Source organism: Cetorhinus maximus, chromosome 24, assembly GCF_964194155.1.
Source record: "Cetorhinus maximus chromosome 24, sCetMax3.hap1.1, whole genome shotgun sequence".
Taxonomy (NCBI): domain Eukaryota; kingdom Metazoa; phylum Chordata; class Chondrichthyes; order Lamniformes; family Cetorhinidae; genus Cetorhinus; species Cetorhinus maximus.
The window spans coordinates 50317009-50342778 of NC_135902.1; the positions used below are offsets into that span (position 1 = coordinate 50317009).

Below are 25770 nucleotides of genomic sequence, written 5' to 3' on the forward strand. Positions count from 1 at the left end.
CTGGATTTATCGCCTCTTGAAGGCTAAACAGTGAGAGAAGTTTGATTAAACTGTGGATTTCTGTGGTTGGTAGAAACCATGAGCCTTGTTGGTTAGTTAATGATCCAAAGAATTAACTTTAAATGAATCTAGATTTCACAGGAATCCGTGTCATGAGCAAATGTCTGAAGTATTAACTGTTGCGCATTGTGTAATGTTTCATTTATATTACAGAGCCTTCTCTGCTTGAAGCAGTCAAAATAATAAATTGCCTTCTGTTACACCTTCATAACCTCAAGGCATTCCAAAATGCTTCACAGCCAATTAAGTACCTGAAGTGTAATCAGTACTGTAAATATAGGAAATGTGCAGCCAACTTGCACACAGCAAGCTTTTGCAAACAGCAGTGAGATAACTGACCAGGTTAATTGTTTTCATGATGTTGATTGAGGGTAAATGTTGACCATGACACTCGGGAGGAAATAATCACCCCTTCTTTGAATTGTGCCATGGAATCTTTTACATCTACCTGAGGAGGCAGACAGGGTCTCAATCTGTATGTCAAACCTGAAAAATGGCAGCTCCACTAGTGCAGCACTCATTCAATAGTGGCATGGGTCAGCTGAGATATGTACTCGAGTCTCTGGAGTAGGGCTTGATTCCACAATCATCTAACTTGGAAGCAAGAGTGCTTCCATTGACCAAAGGCTATTCTGTCGTAGCCTTAGATCCCTGTGTAGTGCATGTTAGGATTTTGACCCAGCAACAGTGAAGGACGGTGATTTATTTCCAAGTCTGGATGGTGAGTGACTTGGAGGGGAATTTCCAGGTGGTGGACTTCCCACCTATCTGCTGCCCTTGACCCTCTAGATGGTAGTCGCCATGGGTTTGGAAGATGCTGTTGAAGGAGCCTTGGTGAATTCCTGCAGTGCATCTTGTAGATGGTACACACTGCTGCTGTTGGTGGAGGGAGTGAATGTTTACGGATGTGGTGCCAACCAAGCAGGCTGCTTTGTCCTGGACGGTGTCAAGCTTCTTGAGAGTTGTGGGAGCTACACTCATCCAGACAAGTGGGGAGTATTCCATCACACTCCTGACTTGTGCCTTGTAGATGGTAGACTGGCTTTGAGGAGTCAGGAGGTGAGTTACTCGTCATAGGATTCCTAGCCTCTGACCTGCTCTTGTAGCCACAGTATTTATATGGCTAGTCCAGTTCAGTTTCTGCTTTGAGGTATGCAAGAGGAAGTTATCGCTGGTCAGTGTTATGTCTTAAATATAAGGCATTTTTGCATTGCCATTCACTAATCGCGCACTGCAATGTAGATCCAGCATGAGAACCAACTTAATGGTTTTTTAAAAAATAAATGTTTGCAGAAGCGTAAGAGGCATTTGGCTCATTGTATATGTGCCAATTCTTAACCACAGGAATCCAAAATTGAGCCCCCTGCTCCATTCTCTCCCCATCACCTCTACCATCTTCTGTTTGAAATATTTGTTCTCTTCAAAGATGCAGTGGCCTATGCCTCAGCCACTCTGTGACAAAGCATTAAATATTCCAACAGCTTCTGTAAAGAAATTTCTCCTAACCTTTCTCTCTCTTTTGATAATTTTAAATTATCGGTAAAATTGGTGGTCCCATGAGCTGCCATCAGAGTACACTTGCCTCTTAAGTTTTTTTTAATGACATTTAACACCAAATAAAATAATGGCAGGGCAGCACAAAAAGGTTATGGGTCTCTTCTTGAGTGCCTCTGTGCAGATGCCACTTTTTCAGAAATATTATTTGGACCCTACAAGTTCAATTCCAGCTCATAAATGAAATCAAAGCCTAATTCTCCGCTCTTTGCTGTTAAGTAATGTTCATGTTGATCAGGGACCAGCAGGAATAACTTTGGGCTGACTTGAATTGCAGTTAATTTTTAGCATTGCAGTGACAATTGCTGTTCATTCTGGATTTGTAACTTAAGAATATAAAATAATGGTGTGACTGAACCAATTGTTTACAACTGAGATTTCATAGAATAGAATCATAGAATGGTTACAGCACTGAAAGAGGCCATTCAGCCATTGCGTTCATGTTGGCTCTCTGTAAGAGCAACTCAACTAGTCCTTATACAACTCAAAAAGCAACAACCTGGGCATGTTTTTAACCTGTGGTTCTTGGCAATGATTGATGTTCGTATCTTGGATCACAATTTGCAGCCTGCTGCATTAGGGATATCAATAGAACTTGGGATCCAATGTTGTTTCCTATGTAACTCTTTTCCTCACTTTCTCAGTGGAGCTTGAAGAGCTTGAAGGAGCACCTGGTCTCAACTTGGCAACCAAACGCAGTCATTCCAGCATTTTACCCTATGAGCAATCATGAGCAGAACATAACTCAGGGCATTTCTAAAAGTTTTCTGTTGAGCTACCACTGGGGGTTCTGGCCTTTTTTAAAGGAAGATGTTTAATGAGTTAACATTGGCTTAAGGGAGTTGTGGTAAAAGGTCATCAACCTGAAACATAACTGGGTTTCTCTCTCCACAGATGCTGCTTTCGAATTTTTTTTTTTTTTTTTTTGTTTACAATTCAAATTTCTAGCATCCACAGTATTTTGCTTCTGTTCTGCTACCAAATACAGGTTGTTTTATCAATATAAAAAGGGGTTTTAATAGCCAGTTTTCCCTACATGATCCAAATAATTTTTAACCTTTTTTTGAAACCTGAAGTTTAAATGTGACTTGCTACCGCAGTGTAACATAAACATGTTGAAAGCAGTGTCATAAATAAATACATTTTGCTCCTTTATTTAAATAGAGTTCAGACTGTGCCTGTTATTTGAAAGACCAAAGATTTAATTTGCTTTTACTCCCTAATGGCTGCAAAACTGTAACTGCAGGTACTCTTTTGATCTGAGAAAGACATTAGTGAATGTCTGGATCTTCCATAGGGGCGTGGTGTGGATTTGTACCACATTCCAAATTTGGATGTTCTTATATTAATATAAAATAAATTTCAACATTGTGCTGTTTCATCTGACCACTAAAATTAAATGTTAAAACTGGCCACAGTAGAAAAAAACATGTGCCTCCCCAGAATCTGGTTATTAGGTTTTGAATTTATTGATTATTGGAATGTTGGCTGGTGAAGAAGGAAAGACACCTCAGTGAATTGAAGACTTTGACAAAGTGCTGAGATAAGAAAATAATTTAGATTTGCAATTTATACACAATGGTTAAATTATGAAGGGTACTTAATTCCATGGCAGCCTTTGCAAGTTGTTTTCACATCTTATATTTGTGGTGCTTCATATCTGTTATATTTGTAACTAAGTACTTAATTTTCAACCTGAGTACAAAATTTGCCAACTTCTAGAGTGCATGTGATGACATAGCAGACTACATTTAATCCAGATTCAGCAAATAGATGATTCTTAATTCTCCCCATCATACAAATGTGCATAACAGCATTGAAAAGCACAACTCCTGAATTGTATGGGGCAAAATCCACTTAGGGAACTGCTATGAAATAGTTTAATAAAAATCTCTGTTTATAACAAGCACTGAAGTGTATTTTACTATTAATCTCATAATATTGATTGTGACCTTTTTGTATTGTATTTGTAGAATAAAGGCCACCACCACAACCAGGGTGACCACTTTCCAACAGATGGATTTGGTAAGTTAATCTTGAATGCTTGTTGTCTTTTCATAAAAATAAACTATAGCAACCATCAAACAAAATTGAATCCTTTTCTAAGTTTCAAACCTGGTATTCAAAACCATGAGATCTGTTTGGTTTCAACAATCCAATAGTTTGAAATCTGAAAGTATAATGGTGTCTGATGATTGTTCACAATCTTTATGTGGAAACAGGTATATAGTAAGTTGAATTGTCTTGACCTCCACTTGCAAGGAGGAAAGAGACAAGAATTTAGCTTAAGCTGATGGATATGAGTTTCTTATTCTGCTGTCAGTTATTGCACATCAACTGATGAACTAAGTAACACAAACACATTTATTTTAATGTTATCTTCCTGTGAATACTTGGCTTGTTGCTTCAGACTTTAACAGCAGGAATGCTATGCACCTTCCACATTTTGTGAATGCAGATAATGCATTAAATCACTACATTATAAAGCATGTGAACACTTCCCCTCTTTCTGCATGACAATTTTAGGCAATTACAGTATATGAAGGCTAGAAATACGAGACTAAGTGAAATTTTATGTTTTTGATGACAATCTGGAATTAATCTATTCATTTTATGTTTTTCAGTTCAACCGAATCCTACAGTATTAATTGGGAACCCCATCAGAGCCTATACTCCACCTCTTGGTCCTCATCCTTCCCTTGGTAAATCTCCAAGCCCTGTCCAACGGATAGATCCACACACCGGTACTAGCATCCTATATGTGCCTGCTGTCTATGGTGGAAACATGGTGATGTCTGTGCCTTTGCCAGTAAGTATTTTTTAACCTGAATGGATCAAATGGGCTTTGCAGTCAAAAATGTGATTCATTCTTCTACCTCTGTCCCCAATTTTACTTTTTATTTACAGAATTAATCTTAAACTGCATCAGTTGTCAGAGCATGGGTAGCGCAACATTCTCAGCTTAAAATATTTATGTAGTGATCATTCGGTTGGGTAAATAGGGTGTATATGTCTGAAATGAGGATATATTTTATTAAAACGCTGTTTAAAAATCCGGTCACTGTTGTTACTCGTTTTGGATTCCTCACACGTAGCCTAGGAAAGAGTGGTGATTGACAGTTTCTTTGAACTGATTTGAGTTGACACCACCAGAGATGTGAAAAGTGGCACATTGTTGCAGACTGTTGTGTAGAGCTGTCAATGGTGCTATTAGCAGGAAGCAGTGCAGATGAAGTCTGAGCCCTGAGTAAGAAAGAACTAGAAATGGAGCCTGAGGATTAATCGGAAAAGCATGCCTTGTGGCAGGCATAAGAATGGATTGAATTGTTAAGCACGCCCAAGTGAATTTCTGAGAAGTGCATTTCATGTTAATGCATGAAATGAATAGGATGAAAATTAATTATACAGTTACCCATTGAGGTGTTCTGTTATACCGTATTTTCAATTTTATTGATACCCTCATTTTATATGGTGTTTTAAAATAGATAAATGGCTTGAGTCATTAAAATTGTCTTTGACCTACTGAAGGGACTTAGTTGAGATAATTTACACTAGGTCCAATTATAGAATAGATTTACAATTGGTCCTGGAGCTTGAAGGCCCCAGAATGGAGTAACTACCAATAATGATTCAAAAATGACCTTTGGAAGTATGATTACTGACCCTGAAGGCTTTTACCACATAGAATGATTTGTTTGGGGGCCTGCATGCTTTCATGCTGGATGGGTTAAAGAGCACAGGGGCAAGGGTTGTGCAAGTTGGGACAAAGCAGCAGAGTTTTGGATGAGCTCAAATTTACAGAAGGTGGAAATTGGGAGGTTGTCCAGGAGCAGCAGAAGCTGAGGGGCAAGCAGTGAGGATGTCTTGTTGAAAGTCTTGCTGCAGGCAAAGGAGAGATGAATGGGATGGAACAAGGTGAGGTCCTCGAAGGAGGAAAATATGCCAAAGGAGTAGGGGGACAGGCCAAGGTGAGATTTGGTAATAAGGGTTTCTCTGCCAATGTACATGATTTGAGTCAGAGTGTCAGCAAGTTCTATTACCACAAGGACATGGTCAGATCCAATTTTTTCTTCACATATATGCACAATGTTCTAGCAGGAGCGCCTCAGTGGTCCTGAGCGGAAACCCCGCCTATTTTTTCCTCCCATCTCAGCTTTCCCATTGACATACATACATATTATATTTTAACCAGTGAGTAAAGCCTGCCACTTCTCTGGTCTGTGCATTTTAGGCATTTGTACAGGGATTTCCATTGACAGTGTATCAACAATCTCCTATCCATTTTGGCCAATAACTGTAGCTCATGAGTAGCAGTGAAAAAATTGATTTGAATTTGAGTTTTTGTTTTCATGATTGTAATTTCGCTGAAGTACATCAACTTGATTTTATTTAAGATGGGGGATAATTGCCTTGGGGATAGAATTGTCATTCTTTATACTCAGGGACAACTTGGAACATTCTCCATAGGAATGACGAGATCTGCTTTAGCAAAAAAAAATTCCTGTTGGGTGGGGGAGCTGACTTTATTCTCCAGCAGATTTCCTTCAGCACCAGTGTTAATCCTTGAATTTTGACTCTCACTGTGGCTCCTTAATGTCAGATAACCAAATTATTGAAGCACTTAATGTTGGTTTGGTGCCAAACGCTCAGATCCACTGATCTGGATGGCAGCATCTGGAACACATTTCAGTTAGTACCCATAAGGGGCAGAAAGCCTTCCAAGTCTTCACTAGCATTGACTTTTCTTTCTGAAATAGAAGTTCCAATGAACCATTTGCATAGTAATTTACAATTGCAGCCTAGGGAACCTAAGCTGTCAACAAATTTCATAAGTGACTAAATGGATCTGGACCTTTCAACAAAGCACCACCATGTGCTGTAGGATAATTAGCTCCTCCTGAATGTCATCTGTATTCCCAATTCTGGAACAAAATTAATCAAAATATTTCTGGTTTTCTTATAACATTTGAACAAGCTAGGATAGAAGATTGGCTGTCTGCCTCCTGCAGAGAGTGGGGATAAGGGGATCCTTCTCAGGATGGCGGCCGGTGACTAGTGGAGTTCCGCAGGGGTCAGTGTTGGGACCACAACTTTTCACTTTATACATTAATGATCTAGATGAAGGAACTGAGGGCATCCTGGCTAAGTTTGCAGATGATACAAAGATAGGTGGAGGGACAGGTAGTATTGAGGAGGCCGGGGGAGGTGGCTGCAGAAGGATTTGGACAGGTTAGGAGAATGGGCAAAGAAGTGGCAGATGGAATACAACGTGGGGAAGTGTGAGGTCATGCACTTTGGTAGGAAGAATAGAGGCATAGACTATTTTCTAAATGGGGAGAGAATTCAGAAATCTGGAGTGCAAAGGGACTTGGGAGTCCTAGTCCAGGATTCTCTTAAGGTTAACTTGCAGGTTGAGTCGGTAGTTAGAAAGGCAAATGCAATGTTGGCATTTATTTCGAGAGGACTAGAATATAAAAGCAGGGATGTGCTGCTTAGGCTTTATAAGGCTCTGGTCAGACCACATTTAGAATATTGTGAGCAATTTTGGGCCCCGTATCTCAGGAAGAATGTGCTGGCCCTGGAGAGGGTCCAGAAGAGGTTCACGAGAACAATCCCAGGAATGAAAGGCTTAACATATGAGGAACGTTTGAGGACTCTGGGTCTATACTCGATGGAGTTTCGAAGGATGAGAGGGGATCTGATTGAAACATACAGAATACTGAAAAGCCTGGATAGAGTGGACGCGGGAAGATGTTTCCATTAGTAGGAGAGACTAGGACCCGAGGGCACAACCTCAGAGTAAAGGGAAGACCTTTTAGAACAGAGATGAGGAGAAACTTGTTTAGCCAGAGAGTGGTGAATCTATGGAATTCATTGCCACAGAAAGCTGTGGAGGCCAGGTCATTGAGTATATTTAAGACCGAGATAGATAGGTTCTTGATTGGTAAGTGGGATCAAAGGTTATGGGGAGAAGGCGGGAGAATGGGGTTGAGAAACTTATCAGCCATGATTGAATGATGAAGCAGACTCGATGGGCCGAATGGCCTAATTTCTTCTCCTATGTCTTATGGTCTAAGCTGCACTCTGGTGCATCGACTAGAAGTCAGGTGGAAAATATTTCTAAAATAAACAAAATTGCCTTTCTCAGTTTTGCAGAGCCCAATATTTTAAACAGCAGGCTGTCTTTACACTGATGCACTGTGGCAGGTCTTATCCGAAGAACTAAAAAATGAACTGACGTGGTGTAATGCCAGAATATTCATGCTGGAATGGTTTATTAAAGCAGTGCACAGAGGAATTGCTGCAGCAGATTTATTTTTTTATTCATTCACAGGATGTGGGCTTCACTGACTGGGCCAGCATTTATTGCCCATCCCTTGTTGCCCTTGAGAAAGCGGTGGTGAGCTGCTGCCTTGAACCGCTGCAGTCTGTGTGGTGTTGTTACACCCACAGTGCTGTTAGGAAGGAAGTTCCAGGATTTTGACCCAGCAACAGTGAAGGAATGGCGATATATTTCCACATCAGGATGGTTAGTGACTAGGGGGTGAGATTCCAGGTGGTGGTGTTCCCGTGTTTCTGCTGCCCTTGTCCTTCTAGATGGTAGTGGTCGTGGGTTTGAAGGTGCTGTCGAAGGAGCCTTGGTGAATTCCTGCAGTGCATCTTGTAGGTGGGGCCACACTGCTGCTACTGTGTGTTGGTGATGGAGGAAGTGAATGCTTGTGGATGTGGTGCCAATTAAGCCGGCTGCTTTGTCATGGATGGTGTCAAGCTTCTTGAGTATTGTGGGAGCTGCACCCATCCAGCCAAGTGAGAAGTATTTCATCACACTCCTGAATTGTGCCTTGTAGTTGGTGGACAGGCTTTGGGGAGTCAGGAGGTGAGTTACTCGTCACAGGATTCATAGCCCCTGACCTGTTCTTGTAGCCACTGTATTTATTTGACTAGTTCAGTTCTGTTTCTGGTCAATGGTAACCTCCAGGATGTTGAGAGTGGGGGATTCGGCGATGGTGATGCCATTGAACGTCAAGGGGCTTTGGTTACATTTTCTCTTGTTGGAGATTGTCATGGCCTGGCACTTGTGTGGTGTGAATATTACTTGCTACTTGTCAGCCCAAGCCTGGATATTGCCCAGGTCTTGCTGCATTTGGATATGGAGTGCTTCAGCATCTGCAGAGTCGTGAATGGTGCTGAACATTGTGTAATCATCTTGGAACATCCCCACTTCTGACTTGATGGATGGAAGTTCATTGATGAAGCAGCTGAAGATGGTTGGGTCTAGCACACTACCCTGAGGAACTCCTACAGTGATGTCCTGAAACTGAGATGACTGACCTCCAACAACTACAACCATCTTCCTCTGTGCTAGGTATGACTCCAACCAGTGGAGAGTTTTGCCACTGATTCCCATTGATTCCAGTTTTGCTAGGGCTCCTTGATGCCACACTCAGTCAAATGCAGTCTTGATGTCAAGGGCAGTCACTCTTGCCTCACTTAGGGAGTTCAGCTCTATTGTCCATGTTTGAATCAAGGCTGTAATGAGATCAGGAGCTGAGTGGCTCTGGCGGAATCCAAATTGGGTGTCAGAGAGCAGGTTATTTCTAAGCAAGTGCCACTTAATAGCACTGTTGATGACCCCTTCCATTACTTTACTGATGATCGAGAGTAGTCTGATGGGGCGGTAATTGGCCGGGTTGGATTTATCCTGCTTTTTGTGTACGGGACATACCTGGGCAATTTTCCACATAGCCGGGTAGATGACAGTGTTGTAGCCATATTGGAACAGCTTGGCTAGGGGCACAGCAAGTTCTGGAGCACAAGTCTTCAGTACTTTGCTGGAATATTGTCAGGGACTATAGCCTTTACACTATCCAGTGCCTTCAGCTGTTTCTTAATACTATGTGGAGTAAATTGAATTGGCTGAAAGCTGGCATCTGTGATGCTGGGGACTTCCGGAGGAGGCCGAGATGGATCATCCACTCGGCACTTCTGGCTGAAGATTGTAGCAAGTTTTTCAGCCTTATCTTTTGCACTGATGTGCTGGGTTTCTCCATCATTGAGGATGGGGGTATTTGAGGAGCCGCCTCCTCCAGTGAGTTGTTTAACTGTCCACCATCATTCACTACTGGATGTGGCAGGACTGCAGAACTTAAATCTGATCCGTTGGTTGGGGGATCGCTTATCTCTATCTATCACTTGCTGATTATGTTGTTTGGCATGCAAGTAGTCCTGTGTTATAGCTTCACCAGGTTGATACTGCTTCTGGCATGCCCTCCTGCATTCTTCATTGAACCAAGATTGATCCCTTGCTTGATGGTAATGGTAGAGTGGGGGATAGCTGGGCTTTGAGGTTACAGATTGTGGTCGAGTACAATTCTGCTGCTGCTGATGGCCCACAGCACCTCATGGATGCCCAGTCTCGCGTTGCCAGACCTGTTCGAAATCCATCCCATTTAACATGGTGGGAGTGCCACATAACAAGATGGAGGGTATTGTCAATGTGAAGGCAAGACTTGGTCTCCACAATGACTCTTACTGATCCTGTCATGGACAGATGTATCTGCGGCAGGCAGGTTGGCGAGGATGAGGTCAAATATGTTTTTCCATCTTGTTGGTTCCCTCACTACCTGCCACAAACCCAGTCTAGCAGCTATATCCTTTAGGACTCGGCCAGCTCGGTCAGTAGTAGTGCTACCGAGCTGCTCTTGGTGATGGACATTGAAGTCTCCCACCCAGAGTACATTCTGTACCCTTGCCACCCTCAGTGCTTCCTCCAAGTGGTGTTCAACATGCAGGAGCACTGATTCATTAGCTGAGGGAGGGAGGTTCATGGTAATCAGCAGGAGGCTTCCTTGCCCATGTTTGACCTGATGCCATGAGACTTCATGGGGTCCGGAGTTGATGTTGAGCACTCCCAGGGCGATTCCCTCCCGACTGTATACCACTGTGCTGCCACCTCTGCTGGGTCTGTCCTGCTAGTGGGAGGTTGAAGCTATTTGAATTTTAGACTTTATAGGTGAAGGGTAATTTTATTTTCTCTCCTGAGTTGCTGAGTCATGGTGGATAGAGCATCAATAATGCCAACTGCCCTCAAATACAGAACCTAATTGGCCAGTCTTTAGGTTTGAGCTTTGACGGCAAGCATCAGTAAACTATTGAGTCGCAAACCCAGAACAACAAAACCAAACCCACTTCTAGAATCATACAGCACAGAAGTAGGCCACTCAGGCCCATTACTCCTCCAACAAATGCAGTTAAACGCCCTCCAGCAAGGGTCACTGGCTAGCATTCAGGTTTAGAGGGCCTCCTCAGACTTCTAACAGAGGCTGATTTGATCACCACAGCTGCTAACCTGATCAGGATCAATTCATTCTGTCCTGACCCAAGGATTAAATTTGAGTTGTATTGCCTATACAGCTCAGTGTCATGTCAAAATATGAATTTACCCACTGATCTATAATTGTCAATCTTTTTTCCAATTACAAATAAGCAAGGAGGCACAGATTTGCCTCTTGTCTGACACTATTAAATATTTCTCACCCCTTTTTTGCTTTTTGTTCATGGGATCTGTGCATTGCTGGCAAAGGCAACATTTATTGCCCAACCCTAATTGTCCTTGATAAAGTCAGTTGTCATCTTGTACCTCCAGTAACTTTAGAATAACGTGCATTTCCATAATATTTTCTCCTTTTATCTGTCATTGGGTTCATTTCCACAATTCTTACACATGAAACAATGTATGCATCGTTTTCTGAAGACTGCAATAGCTTACATTACAAAAGCAAAATATTTCACCACCTTTTAACCAAAACTCATAAACATTTTCCCCTTCTTCAGTTATCAGATTCTTTTGATCTTTGTCCACAGAGCACTCCCTTGGTAGCACCAAGTCCTAGAAATGGCAGATAAATGAGTGGATAATCTGTTTTTGGTGGTAATGGCCAGTGGAATTAGAAAGCTGCCTGCTTCACACCATGAAATCTGTTACAGCTGCCTGAACAGGCAGCCAAGGCTTCTGTTTAACATCTCATCCAGAAGATAGCTCCTCTGACAAAGCAGTACACCCTCAGTACTGCACTACAGTGTCAGCCTAGATAATGTGAAGTTCTTTAAAATGTTAAAAATTCATATCCTTGGAATATTATGGAATCTGATAATTAAGTTCCCAGTCAGGTGTGTGAAATGCCATCAATTATCAAGGTGAGGAATTTTAGTGTTGGACTTTGGGATATCTTCCATTTTGAGCATCTATTGTGTCAGCATTGAATACCCAGATTTGGAATAAATTTGGATATAGAATAAAGCTTCCCCCTACTGCAAGGCAATGTGCTGAAACTCCTTGAAGAGCACAATTTAGTATGACGTTCCCACTTCTGCACCAACTTGGCAGTGTGACTGCCAAGTTTGTGCTGTGGACTCATGCACATTCAGTACTGGGAGGAGAGTGCTCAAACTCATTTCACAAAGCACCGTTGTTGCCAACAAACAGTGGGTACATTGGCCACATCAGCTCATGCTGAATTTGAAGCCAGGTGTTGGGTGAAAAGTACCTGTGCCAGTGCACTGCAACTCATTGTACAATTGAAATTAAATGATAAATTGTACAGCAAATCTGATGTGCTCTTGTAAAAGAGCAGAATTTGTTAAGTGAGTTCATGGTTATTCAAATTTATAATGTTTACTGAATACTAGCAACATTCTGAGAGAGAGAGGACAGTTGATGTATAGTTGAAGTTGGAAAGTTTTTGCAGGGAGAAAATTATAGATCTGATAACTTTGGTTTATATCATGGATGCAATTTTAAATTGAATTATTAAGGTACTTCTCACAATCACTCTCCAGACATGCAATCCAGTTGGAATGAAAAGATGGAAAGCAGTGATGTTAATGGATACAGAATTAACCTATAGGGATCAGAAAGATGCCAAGCTCGATCCCTACTCTGTTCTGAGTTATCTCATTGCAACTGGAGCTGCAGTGGAAACACCACAGTGCTCTGCTTTTGGATAAACCTTTGAAGATGGCAGGACAGATGTACAAAGCAGTTAATAAAGCACATGGGATCCCGAGCTTTATAAGTCGAGGCATAGAGTACAGTAGCCACAAAGCTATGATAAACCTTTATAAAACACTAGCTCAGCCCCAGCTGCAGTATTGACTAATTCCAGGCAGCACACTTTAGGAAGAATGTGATGGATTTGGAGAGTGTACAGAAAAGATGTACTAGGATGATTCCAGGATGAGGATTTTTTTATTCATTCCTGGGATGAGTGTCGTTGACAAGGGCAGCATCTAATGGCCACCCCTAACTGCCCCGAACAAGGTAATGGTGAGCTGCTGCCTTGGACAACTGCAGTCCATCTGGTGTAGGTACATCCACAGTGCTGTTAGGGAATGGAGTTCCAAGATTTTGATCCAGCAACAGTGAGGGATTAGCAATATAGTTCCAAGTCAGTATTGTGTATGACTAGGAGAGGACCTTGCAGGTGGTGGTGGTGTTCTCATGTGCCTACTGTTCTTGTTCTTCTAGGTAGTAGAGGTCACAGTTTTGGAAGGCACTGTTGAAGGAGTCTTGATGATTACAATTACATCGATAGACTGACCAAACTGGGGTTGATCCCTTTACAGCAGAGAAGGCTAAGGGGAGATTTGATGGAAGTGTTGCAAACCATGAAGGGTTTAGAGTAGATAAAGAGAAACTGTTTCCAATGGCTGAAGGGTCAAGAATCAGAGGGCACAGATTGGCAAAAGAACTAGAGGTGACATAAAAAACCTTTTTCATGGAAAAAGTGGTTAGGATTTGGAATGTGCTGTCTGAAAGGATGGTGGATACAGATTCAGCAGTAGCTTTCAAAAGATTATTGTCTAAATACTTGATGGCATAAAAATTTGCAAGGATGTAGGGAAAGAGCAGGGGAGTGGGACTCGCTGGATCACTGTTCAGGAGAGCAGGTGCTGACTCGATGGTCCGAATGGCTTTCTTCTATGATGTACTGTGCTATGATTGAACTGAACTTGTGATGGGAAGTGAAGAGGAAAACTCATTGAGGGTTCCGACTGTAGTTGCTAACATCTAATAAGTCCCTATTTCTCACTGGAAATTCATGGACATTGGGACTGGATGTGGAGAAGAAGTGACTCCATTGCCATGCCCATCACAACTGAACAGCCCACTCTCCTGCATATGCTCAGAACAAAGGATAGCCTTGTTAGTGAGGTGGGAGAGCTGGATACATCCTAATAAATGCTGACCCAGCCAGCGAAGCCCACATCCCATGAATTAATTTTTAAAATTTAAACATTTTGTTTTGAAATGAGTGGGAGAGGAAAATTGTGATTTCTGATTGTCGGTTGACTCAGTTGCTGGTAGCACAAGGATGTCATCAGTACTGGTTTCAGTTGGCCCAGTACTGACTTCCCCCTGGTTCCACATGTGTTAAAATACAAAGAGATTCACAAAACAGTGTTACGAATGTTATTGAATTAAGATCTAATGCTTCAGTGGAACAGTCCTTAAGGCATGCATTTAAGGTATTTGTCTATGAAATACAACTTTTAATGCAATTCAGTACCAGTGCAGGAAGCTCAAAAAGTTTAAAATATGGAAATAACCAAGATTAATTATATGGTTGACTGATCCATCTTCTTGTGTAGACAAGGTTAATACATTGACTTTTTGAAATTTTTCAGCCCATTTGTTTTAATATCACAGTGAATTTATTAAAGAAAGCTGTGCAGTTTATCACTTCGGTGCTAATGTAAATCATAGTTTTATCTGGTCTGGAGCAGAAATCAGGTTGCATAAAAAGCCTGGTGTAGACAAAAATTAGTAGAAATAACTTCCCTACCAGATGCAGGGAGGTGGTGAAATTCAGGAAGACACACGAATGAGAGAGCTGAGGCTGACAAGCTTTGCTCTAAAAGGTAAAAATTCCTAATAGCAAACTCATGAAGTGCCCACTCCTCCACTCCACCCCCTCTCTCTCCTCCCCTACCCCACACTCCTTTTCTTTCTTTCTCTCTCTCTCTCTCTACCTCCTCTCTCTATCTCTCTCCCCTCTTCCCCCCCACCCTCTCTCTCTCTCTCTCTCCCCCACTCTTTCTCTTTATCAGCTGATGAAATGTTGGTGACACCATATTCAAGAATGCATAGTTTATTAAGTAGCTATGGTGCAAAATGGAAATGATGAAATATCGCCACTTGAAATTGTGGTTATTTCATGTGCAAGGCCTGGCTAAGCTCTCCTCTTTATGTCATGTATGCTTTGTCTTAGTGTGAGATTCATACCAAAAGTGTAATTGAACAATTTGTGTAGTTTGTCTTTTTACTAAATAAAGTAATTCCAGTGATGAGAAGCCTATAATTGGACATTAATTTCTGTTGTTTTTTTTTCCAATTTCACTCACTATAAAGTATAGTTATTAAAAGTGGCAATGTCACAATGTTGGGGAATTGGAAGGGGTTCCTTCTGGGAATGAGATTACAATATTTTATCAAGAATAATTTGAGGGACTATCACACTGCATTTAACTTGGCCTGAGACTGCTTCAAAGCTAATGCTTTGTGTAAAAAAAAAAGTAAGAATTGTTTGCGTCTCAGCACTGACATCCTTCACTTTACACCACATATCCCAGTCTCAACCAAAAGCAGACAGAAGCATGACTTGAAATTAGTGACAAACAACACAAGCAAGGATGATGAGATCCAAATTGCACATGGGTCATGAGGACTCGAAACGTCAACTGTGCTCCTCCACCGATGCTGCCAGACCTGCTGAGTTTTTCCAGGTATTTCTGTTGAAGGGTCATGAGGACTCGAAACGTCAACTGTGCTCTTCTCCACTGATGCTGCCAGACCTGCTGAGTTTTTCCAGGTATTTCTGTTGAAGGGCCATTAGGACTCGAAACGTCAACTGTGCTCTTCTCCACCGATGCTGCCAGACCTGCTGAGTTTTTCCAGGTATTTCTGTTTCTGTTTTTGTTTCCAAATTGCACATTCCTGCTTCTCCTGTCATCTTGACAAAATTGAAGAGCTTTAAGCTATAATTGGATTTCTGTTTCATCTTATAACAGTTGTTTGGAGAAATGGTAAAGAGGAGAGAACACATTTGCTAGAAAACTAAAATAAATCAGTTCAGAAGAAGATCCCTATTGGACTCTAAACTCTAATTCTGTTTCTCTCCACAGATGCTGCCAGACCTGCTGAGTTTTTCCAGCGCTTGTTTGCTAGTAAATAAAAACATTTTGCACATAATAAATATCCTCATTGATGAGACTGACCATAACCAGCTCTCAAATTATTCAGTAAGCCTTGTTTGTGAGGAGATATTTTCTTAAGACTGTTGGGCAGGACTTTACCAGTAATGTTCGCAGATGGTAGCACTTGCAGTCTGGATCCACATAAGAGGCAAGGAGCGGAGGGTGGCAATAGAACCGTACTTGAACTGAACTCCGGGAAATGAGATGAGAGGAAGAGGAGGTGGATTTAAAAGAATTATGTATAGCAAGTACTGTAACATGAATAACCATGGGTGTATAAGACTCACTCCCTATTTTGCTCACTTGAGAGAACAAAAAGGTCTGACGTGAATATCACTTTCTTCTTGCTGCAGAAAGCATTAAAGGTTGCATTTACGAGAGGAAAAAGCATTTGTTCAATTTTATATTTCCCTGCCACGTCTGAGCTTGTAAAAAAAAAAGGATGATAGTAATGCATTGTGAAAGTTGTCATCTCCATTTTATTTCTCTGCATAAAAAAGAAAAAAAGCTTCCAATGCCAGTTACTTACTTAAGTGCTCAACTAGAAATATGAGGGGGAGATCAAGTCCACGTTTTCACTCTTGTGCAATGTCAGTTGTGCTATTTCGATCCCGTCAGAGCATCTTGTTGAATTGGAAATTAATTTTGCTACTGAAAGTGTAATGGCACTGATGTTTAATGTTCACAGCTGAAGCAAATAGTTTCTTCATCTCCACTGTTTGAGCCCATGGAAATGGGGGGTTTTTGACTGTTATTTTTATGTTTTTAAATACACTGTCATAACTTTAAAGGAGTGCTAAACATAATTGTGGAGAATATATGCAGAATGGTATGCTGAATAGACAGCTTAACTGGTGCAGGAACTACTTCTCAGTGCAGTGTCATTTTGTAATTCCACACACACAATGCTGCATGCAGCTAGTTGTCGACCTTGGCTTTATTGGGGGGATGTGCTGAGGGTGCGGGAGGTGCTGGTCAGAGAAACTGAACACCACCTCTCAAACCAGGAGATCCAACAGGTTGAGTGTTAGGTTTGTACACTTAGGTGAGAAAGTCAGAGATGAAATGAAAAGGAGATTCAGCGCACCAAAGCTAATTGCTTTAGTATTTCAATTCTCCCTGCCCTGCCTGCTGTCTCTGCCACCCTGCTTGGTGGATTATTCCACATGTTGTTGATCATTTGTGTCGAGACATTCCTTCAAATATGGGTTCAAAATTTATTTTCTGCTAGTTTATACTCATGCCCACTGCTGCTAACATCCTGCCTTAATTTAAAGCATTGTTCAGGATTTTTTTAAAGCTTTTTAATTGTTTTATGTAGTTCGGTGAAATTGGCATGAACCAGCTTCTCAAGGGATATGGAGATTAAGCTTTTAGCCTTCATACTTGGAATCATTATCCTGAAACTATGAGAGTTAGGTTGTATTAGTCTATGGTGACCCAGTTGAATCTAACTAAGCTGTGCTCATTGTTGCCCAAGCGTTCCCCAACATGGAGGCCCGATGCTGCATTTGAGCCACTGCTAAAACTTAGATAATTAACCTAGCAAACCTAGTTTCCTCACCAAGATAATTTGTTAAGGAATAGTCATTTATATTATCAGTAGATCTTTCAGCTGATCTGCCTTCTACACCAGATGGTTCACCATTGGACCATTGATTGTCAGGGAAACTAAAATCCCACATAACAAAAGAAACCCGATCATATGTTACTCGTACTCATTTTAGTTTGATTGAACTATTTGTATTTTTGGTGCCTTCATGTAGTGATTTTTTTTTTTGCCCTGATGGCATTGGTCCCATTCAAAATAGTCTCAATCCGCATACTTTAGCAATTTTTGATGAAAATGCCTCTCCACAAAACACCCCTTGTCCCAAAGGTCTGACATGAGCCAATGATTAATTTAGGATTGTTGACTTGAACTAATTGAATCCAAAAGCTTTAGCTGTCATTGGTGCACTAAAATCATCTCTCTCTACAACAATTAAGTTTTCATTGACAAATACCACTAAAATCACTCTTCTATCCTATTCTACCTTTCCTAAAATCCTTATAATCTTTAAGCTGCATTTCTGCTTCAGTATTCTCATCCAATCGTCTAACAGAAATGCTTATACTATCTCATTTCTCTAATGTTGAACAATACCAAAGCTCTAGTACTTGATTTCTGATACCCTTGCAATAATATAAAGGCATTTAAAGGTCTGTATATGTAATATCACTCAATAATTGCAACACCAAAACAGGCCATTCAGCTCCCAACCAATCCATGTCAGTGTTTATGCTCCACAGGAGCCTCCTTCCACTCTTCTTCATCCTACCCCATTCACATATCCTTCTATTCCTTTCTCCCTCTTGTGTTTATCTAGCTTTCCCTTAAATGCATCAGTGTTATTTCCCTCAACTACTCCTTGTGATAGCAAGTTCCACATTCAAACCACTCAAGCGGTTTCTTCTGTTGGGTTTATTAATAACCCTCTTATGTCTTCTAATTCTAATCACTCCACAAGTGGAAACATCTCTACATCTACCCTTCCGCAATCTTAAAGACTTCTATCAAGTCATCCCTCAGTTTTCCCTTTTCTAGAGGAAAGAGCCACAGCCTGGTCAATCTTTCCTGATAGCTATAACTTGGTTCTGGTGTTATGCTTGTAAATTATTTTTGCATCTTCTCCAGTGCCTCTAGGGTACATGGAGATCAGAACTATTCACCGTACTCCAGGTGTGGTCTAAGCAAGGTTCTATACAGTACAAGTTTAACAAAACTTCTCTGCTTTTCTGTTCTATTGCTCTTAAGAAGAATAAACCCCAGTGCTTAGTTTTCTTAAGGCCTTATTAGCCTGCATCACTACATTTAGTGATTGAGTACTGATTTGTAGCCCCGAATCCTTCTGTTCCTCTACCCCATTCAGAGACTTATTATATCTAACACATTTTGAGATTATTCTCCCTCACCTCATGCCTCACCTCAACATATCCCCACCCCACTTAAATGTCTAAATGGTACACACCTTGCACTATAGATGGTCTCCTTTCTGGGTTTTGGGGTAGCCATGGTGATAAAAATTGTAACAAAAAGTATTTGTGTGAAAATAAACACACATGGTGGATCGTTATATGCAATTGTACTGCCCTTTTTGTATGTTTAGTGAGTTTTTCCTTGACTTTCACAGTAAATGAGGAAATTGATTGAGTGCCATACATCATTAGAACTTGGCATTGCAGTGTGTTACAGTTATTCAGGATTGCCTGTCCTTGCAGGTTCCTTGGCCTAGTTACCAAGGCCGTTTTGCAGTTGATCCTCGCATTATGAGCCATCAAGCAGCTATGGCGTACAACATGAACTTGCTGCAGGCACATGGGCGCGGATCTCCCATCCCCTACAATCTTGGTCATCATTCCCCAATTGGACTAGGGCAGCAACATCCAGAGAAGGAGCACGAACAAAGCAGAACAGGTGAGTTCCTTCGGTTGGTTTGGTGCTGGAGCTGCACTGCATACCAGATTTATTTCCAAAAGCATTGGGGCTGTTTATTTATATTCATTCACGGGACTTGGGCTTCGCTAGCTGGGCCAGCATTTATTGCCCATCACCAGTTGCCTTTGAAAAGGTAGTGGTGAGCTGCCGCCTTGAACTCCTTCAGCTTTGGCCTTTGTTAAACTAAGAGCACAACAATGTATTGCTGACGTAATAGGAGTGTTAGGAGTTTCTGTCAAAAGATTTTGTAACATAACGTTGCATTCTTGGGAAGAATAAGGGTTTTGGTGCTCTGGAAACTTGGGAGTTTCTTGTAGTTATTCACAAGTATAACCATTTCCTTCAGCAAGATCATTATAGACCTAATTTTATATTTCAAAAATCGTTATTAACAGTGCATCAAAATGCTGTGTACGATTTTCAGTTGGCTTTAGTTTTTTGAAATGTGGGAGATAATCTTGTGTAAATCTATTTGAATAAATATTTTAAAGAAAATTTCAACAAAATTGTTAATTCTGCAGCCAAATATGAAGTCTGGATACGCCTGGTGCTTATAGACTGACAGTAGCATCTGCAATGTCGGTGGGCAAAGGATGGAGTATTTGATCATATCGAACATTGCAGAGAAGTTGAGACGGGAGGGTTAATGCACAAATGTGAAAGATGATGTTGATCACTTTGTCCAGGGTAATCTGTGTTATCAGTAGGGAACCTGGACTGAGGAAATCGAGAGGAATTGTAGGGTAGGGACCTCAGAGTTGGATAATTATGCAAAAGCATGAGTTGAGATCAGGGATGGAATTAAGAGGTTGTGGTGGGCCTATTTGAGAGTGTGCAGTAAAGAGCTTGTTGATTTGTTGATCAATAATGAGGATTACAGAATTATCCTGGGAATTATAAAACTTGGGAAGGAAGAATCTGATGTAACAGCAACTCCTAATGCATGGTTTTCTGATGTGTAATTTATTGTAAACCTTTTAACTGTTTTACATGAAAGTTAAATGTTTCTTTTCAAAAATTCCAGCAAAAGGTGAGGGCAGTGTAAGAACTGAACAAAATAGGCTTCAAACTCCTGAGAAGAAGCCACCTGATTCCAAAGAGAAGCAGGTACGCTTTTATACAACAGCCTGAAATTAAATGCTCTTTTTCGATTCTCTTTGAAATTTGTAAAGATGCGGGACAAAGCTTGGAGGTTAATGGAATAAAATGCGTGTTTGCATTTCTTGCCAATCTGATGTAAGTGCAATATCTAAAATGGAAGAGGTTAAGGGAAAAAAGAAAGCCAAATTGTTCAGAAGTGTTCCTTTATTACATTGAGGGGATGACTAATAAAATTTTGAGTGAAATCCAACTCAGAATCATTTCCTGTCGAAAATCATCTTTGACTCTAATGTAAATTCTTGTTTTGTAGCATTTGTCTAGTTTGTATTTGCTCTGTCAATCTGAGCTGCAAAATTTCTTCCTATTATCATGCGCATAAAGATCAAGTATGGTCTCAGTTTAAATGGTGTTTCTATCCAAGATTTGGAATAGCATCACTCAAGAGTTTCAATTTCTGTGAAAATTGCAAAATTGTGAGGCCTTTTGTACTAGGTGCAAGATAAAATTCAGTCTGACTAAAGCAACAGGAATAGCTCAGCCTTGACTTTGGTCCGGTATATTTAGACCATAAGACGTAGGAACAGAAGTAGGCCATTCGGCCCATCAAGTCTGCTCCGCCATTCAATGAGATCATGGCTGATCTGACAATCCTCAACTCCACTTTCCTGCCTTTTCCCCATAACCTTTGCTTCCCTCGCTGATTAAAAATCTGTCTATTCTCCGCCTTGAACATACTTAACAGCCCAACTTCTACAGCCCTCTGCAGTAAAGAATTCCACAGATTAACTGCACCCTGAAAGAAGAAATTCCTCCTCATCTCTGTTTTAAATTGGTGACCCCTTACTCTGAGATTATGCCCTCTGGTCCTATACCCGCTCACAAGGGAAAACAACCTCTCAGCATTTACCCTGTCAAGCCCCCTGAGAATCTTATGTTTCAATGAGGTTGCCTCTCATTCTTATAAACTCCAATGAGTTCCGGCCCACCCTACTCAACCTCTCCTCATAAGAAAATCCCTCCATACCTGTGATCAACCTAATGAACCTTCTCTGGACTGCCTCCAACGCCAGTATATCTTTCCTTAGATAAGGGGACCAAAACTGTTCACAGTATTTTAGATGTGGTTTAACTAGTGCCGTGTATAGTTTTAGCAAGACTTCTCTGTTTTTATACTCCATTCTTTTTGAAATAAAGCCCAACATTCCATTTGCCTTCCCTATGATCTGTTGAACTTGTATGTTAGCTTTTTGGGATTCATGCCCAAGGACTTCCCAATCCCTCTGTGCTACAGCCTTGTGCAGTCTTTCTCCATTTAAATAATATTCAGCTCCTCTATACTTCCTGCCAAACCTCACATTTTCCAATATTATATTCCATCTGCCACTTCTTTGCCTACTCATTTAACCTGTCTGTATCCCTCAGACTCCTTGTGTCATCCTCACCATTTGCCTTCCCGCCTATTTTTGTATCATCTGCAAATTTGGCGATAGTACATTCACTTCCTTCATCTAAGTCATTAATATATATTGTAAATAATTGAGGTCCAGCACTGATCTCTGTGGCACTCCATTAGTTACAGGTTGCCATCCTGAAAATGTCCCCTTTATCCCAACTCTGTCTTCTATTAGTTAGCCAACCCTCTATCCATGCTAATATACTACCCCCAACACCATGGGTTCTTATCTTATTAAGTAGCCTTATGTGCGGTACCTTATCGAAAGCCTTTTGGAAATCCAAATAGATTACATCTACTGGTTCCCCTTTACCTATCCTGCTAGTTACCTCCTCAAAGAATTCTAATAAATTTGTCAGGCACGATTTCCCCTCCATGAAGCTATGCTGACTCTGCTTGATTAGATTATGTAATTCTAAATGCTCTGCTATTACATTCTTTATAATAGACTCCAACGTTTTCCCAATGACAGATGTTAAGCTAACTGGCCTATAGTTACCTGTTTTTTGTCTCCCTCCCTTTTTGATTAAGGGTGTTACATAGGCAGTTTTCTAATCCTTTGGTACTTTTCCAAAATCTAAGGATTCTTGGAAGATTGCTACCAGTGCATCCACTCTCTCTGTAGCTACTTCTTTTAATATCCTAGGATGCAACCCATCAGGTCCAGGAGACTTATTGGCCTTTAGCCCCATTAGTTTCCCTAGTACTTTTTCTCTAGTGATAGTTATTGTATTTATTTCCTCCCCCCTCTTTTGATTATTTAGTATTGGAATGCTATTTGTGTCTTCTACTGTGAAGACTGAAGCAAAGTATTTATTCAACTCCTCTGCCAATTCTTGGTTCCCCATTATTATTTCCCTAGCCTCATTCTGTCAGGGGCATATGTTCACTTTGGTCTCTCTCTTCCTTTTTATATATTTAAAGAAGCTCTTACTGTCCGTTTTTATGTTAATTGCTAATTTACCCTCAAAGTTTATTTTCTCCCTCTATTTTTTGGTCATCTTTTGTTGGTTGTTAAAACTTTCCCAATCCTCTGGCTTACCCCTAATCTTTGCCACATTGTATGTCTTTTCTTTTAATTTGATACTATCCTTAACGTCCTTGGTTAACCATGGTTGGTTTATCCCCTTCTTTGAATCCTTCTTCCTCACTGGGATATATCTTTGTTGTGAGTCATGAACTATTTTCTTAACTGTCTGCCATTGTTCATCAATCGTTTTTTCTGCTAAAATCCTATCCCAGTCCACTCCAGCCAACTCTGCCCTTCATCAGATTGGAAACATGATGTGCAGAATTTTGGGGTGTGGCCCTCAAAAGTCTATTAATATGGTGAGCTGTATGATGGAGCAACAGTTTTGAATTATAGGTATGTTTTTTGCTATTGAAGAACAAAAACAAATGATGGGAAAACCTATACAATGCACACGCCATTGTTTTGTAGACATTTTTCTTCATTTCTACCTTTGGCTGCCTGCCTGACTTTTCTAATGAAATTCTGATTTTTTTTTTGTAACGTTGCCATTATCTTAGATCAGAAAGAAGCAGAGGCCCCTCTACGTGCCAAGTTGACAGGATGATTATTTGGCCCATCTTAAATCATTAATCCAGAAACATTCTAAAGTCCCCTTATTGTAGCACTCCATATTTCTTAAATAATTTCAGGCATTTTCATCTTCAGTACACAATGTCTCTTCAATGTATTAACTGCTGTGTATGAAAAAAGAATTTCCAAGTGTTAATTCCAAAATTACCTTTTACTAGCCTGAATCTGCATCCATTTATTCTGTTCCCACAGTTTAAATGAAATATTCCAGGATTGTTTACTCTATCTTGTATGGAATCCGTACACCTCCATCAGAGCACATCCTTTCTATGCTGACGCCCAAGGTTCTTTAGTTTCATAACTGTAATAAGGCAATGTAATTAACATGAGCCCTGTGGCCAATCTAACCTTTGAGACTTCCAAATAAAAACCATTTTGTAGACTTAAAGCAGAAAGCTAGATATGTGAAATATTGCTAAATATATAGGCACCAATTTTTTTCTTGCTGCCTGGACAGGGACACACAACCTATGTTGAGGATTGATTGCTTGTTATGTAGCAACCATCATGATTTCTATTCGTATTGATTTCAATGGTCTGCAATGCCAACTTAATGCCAGAGCAACAAGTTGAAAATCTTTCTTGTAGTTTTGGAGCTCCAAGCCAGTGCAAGTGGTAAGAAACCTGAAAGTAGTCTCCACATTCCTTAATGTGTAGTTTTTGGCTGACTGCCTGCACAGGAGTCATTAGGAATATCAGATGACCAGTTGAAAAGGATGCAGATTCCAAATGAAATCACCCATTGAGGACATGAGAAACTTTGTGGCACAATATTGACAGTGCTAGAATATTGATCCTTGAACCAGGCAGCCTGTACTTAAAATTCCCTCAGCCACTTACATGGTCACTCTGACTTCACTTCGTGATGATTTTGCCAGTCTCACCAAGAGAAGGAAACTCATTCAGTTGGGTAGGTCTGTGTATCCCATGCTAGACATGCTGCCAAATTTGCTGAAGAATAGAATTCAAGGTGACCGATTACAGTTGCATAGGCAGTTCTAATCAAGATGGGCGTGCGTTTAATTTCAGCATCGCAAAAGGCAACTGGGTATATTTTACATTGTAAAGAAAATGTTTAATTGTACAGTTGAGAAAGAACCGTTCCAGGAAATATTTCAGTTTTATTTTCCGTTGTCTTTGTTACTTGCCTACTCATCCTGATGAGGAAAGAATCATTGTCTGCAACTATCAAACTGGTTGATGTTGAATCCTTCATTCAAAATGTTTCTAGTTTTTTCTCTTTTTACCATAGTTCATTTTTTTCTGAAAACTGAATTCTTTTAAGTTGACTTAAAGTTAATTTATGTTGGACATTAAACACTGTTACCCAAGCATTTTTAGGTTGTTCCAATTTTGTCCTTTTTAAAAAAATGAATGAAAGTATTTCAGCTTAATGTTAATGATCTCTTTCTGTGGGTTAATAGTTTCATTTTTGGTGTTATATTTTTGCTGGATTGTAACTGGTGTTCTTTGCTCTTAATTAGGCGGAACCTGAATTGTTGGCACAAAACAGAAGCCCTGAATCACACTCCAATTTAGGCTATCCCATTTCTAGATTTCATCGAAAGGACAACCTCGGTCAAAGGCAGCTAAATTTTCACCTTGCTTCTTCGCATCCACCACCTGCACCTTACCATCATCCTTCTAATCGACAGTTCTCTCATCAGCCCCCAGTACCTAGACAACCGTATCCAGTACAGCAGCATCAACTGCCACAACCACATAACCAATTGCCACAACAACAGCCATCGCAGCTCTCTCCTGCTTTTCCACAAGCTCCTAACCACACTTATTTTCCTACTTCTCATTCTCATCCATCACAGCATTCCCCAAACAATGATAATGTGTGTCCGGATCAGCCTCTCTCTGGTCTGGAAGGACTAAACCCACTGAGGTCAGTTCCACACTTCAACACCCCCCATACTCGTCCATTCAATTTCATCGAAGACAATACCTCAGGACACGGGATGGGGGAAATTTTAGGTAAGCAATATTTTGTGAGGGATGTGGGTGAATCTGCAGCAGAGGTTAAAACTTGTAACAGCGTCCAGCTCGTCTTAAACCTTTTATATATAGTACACAAACTGATGGGTAAAATTTAGCAGGGAATTGATTTAGCTTTAGTAATTTTGGGGCGTGGGGCTTGCAACTTGGTCCTCTCACGAATTGGCCAGTGTAAAATGTTGGGAATTGAGAAAGCTTTAAGGGATCTCCAGGCTCCAGCTGATTTCTGCCTTGTGCACCAAATACTCATGTAGAATTCAG

At 40.7% G+C, this 25770-nt stretch overlaps 1 protein-coding gene across 6 annotated transcripts in view; it reads left to right on the plus strand.

The window, feature by feature from the left end:
- helz (helicase with zinc finger) overlaps positions 1–25770 on the plus strand; it is a 256788-nt gene that overhangs the window by 187852 nt on the left and 43166 nt on the right. For all 6 annotated transcript variants that reach the window (XM_078529015.1, XM_078529019.1, XM_078529018.1 and 3 more), the window contains exons 23-27: positions 3588–3639; positions 4239–4423; positions 19132–19327; positions 20373–20455; positions 24990–25488. In XM_078529015.1, coding sequence (XP_078385141.1) covers positions 3588–3639; positions 4239–4423; positions 19132–19327; positions 20373–20455; positions 24990–25488 — 1015 coding nt within the window. The remainder of the gene's footprint in view (positions 1–3587; positions 3640–4238; positions 4424–19131; positions 19328–20372; positions 20456–24989; positions 25489–25770) is intronic.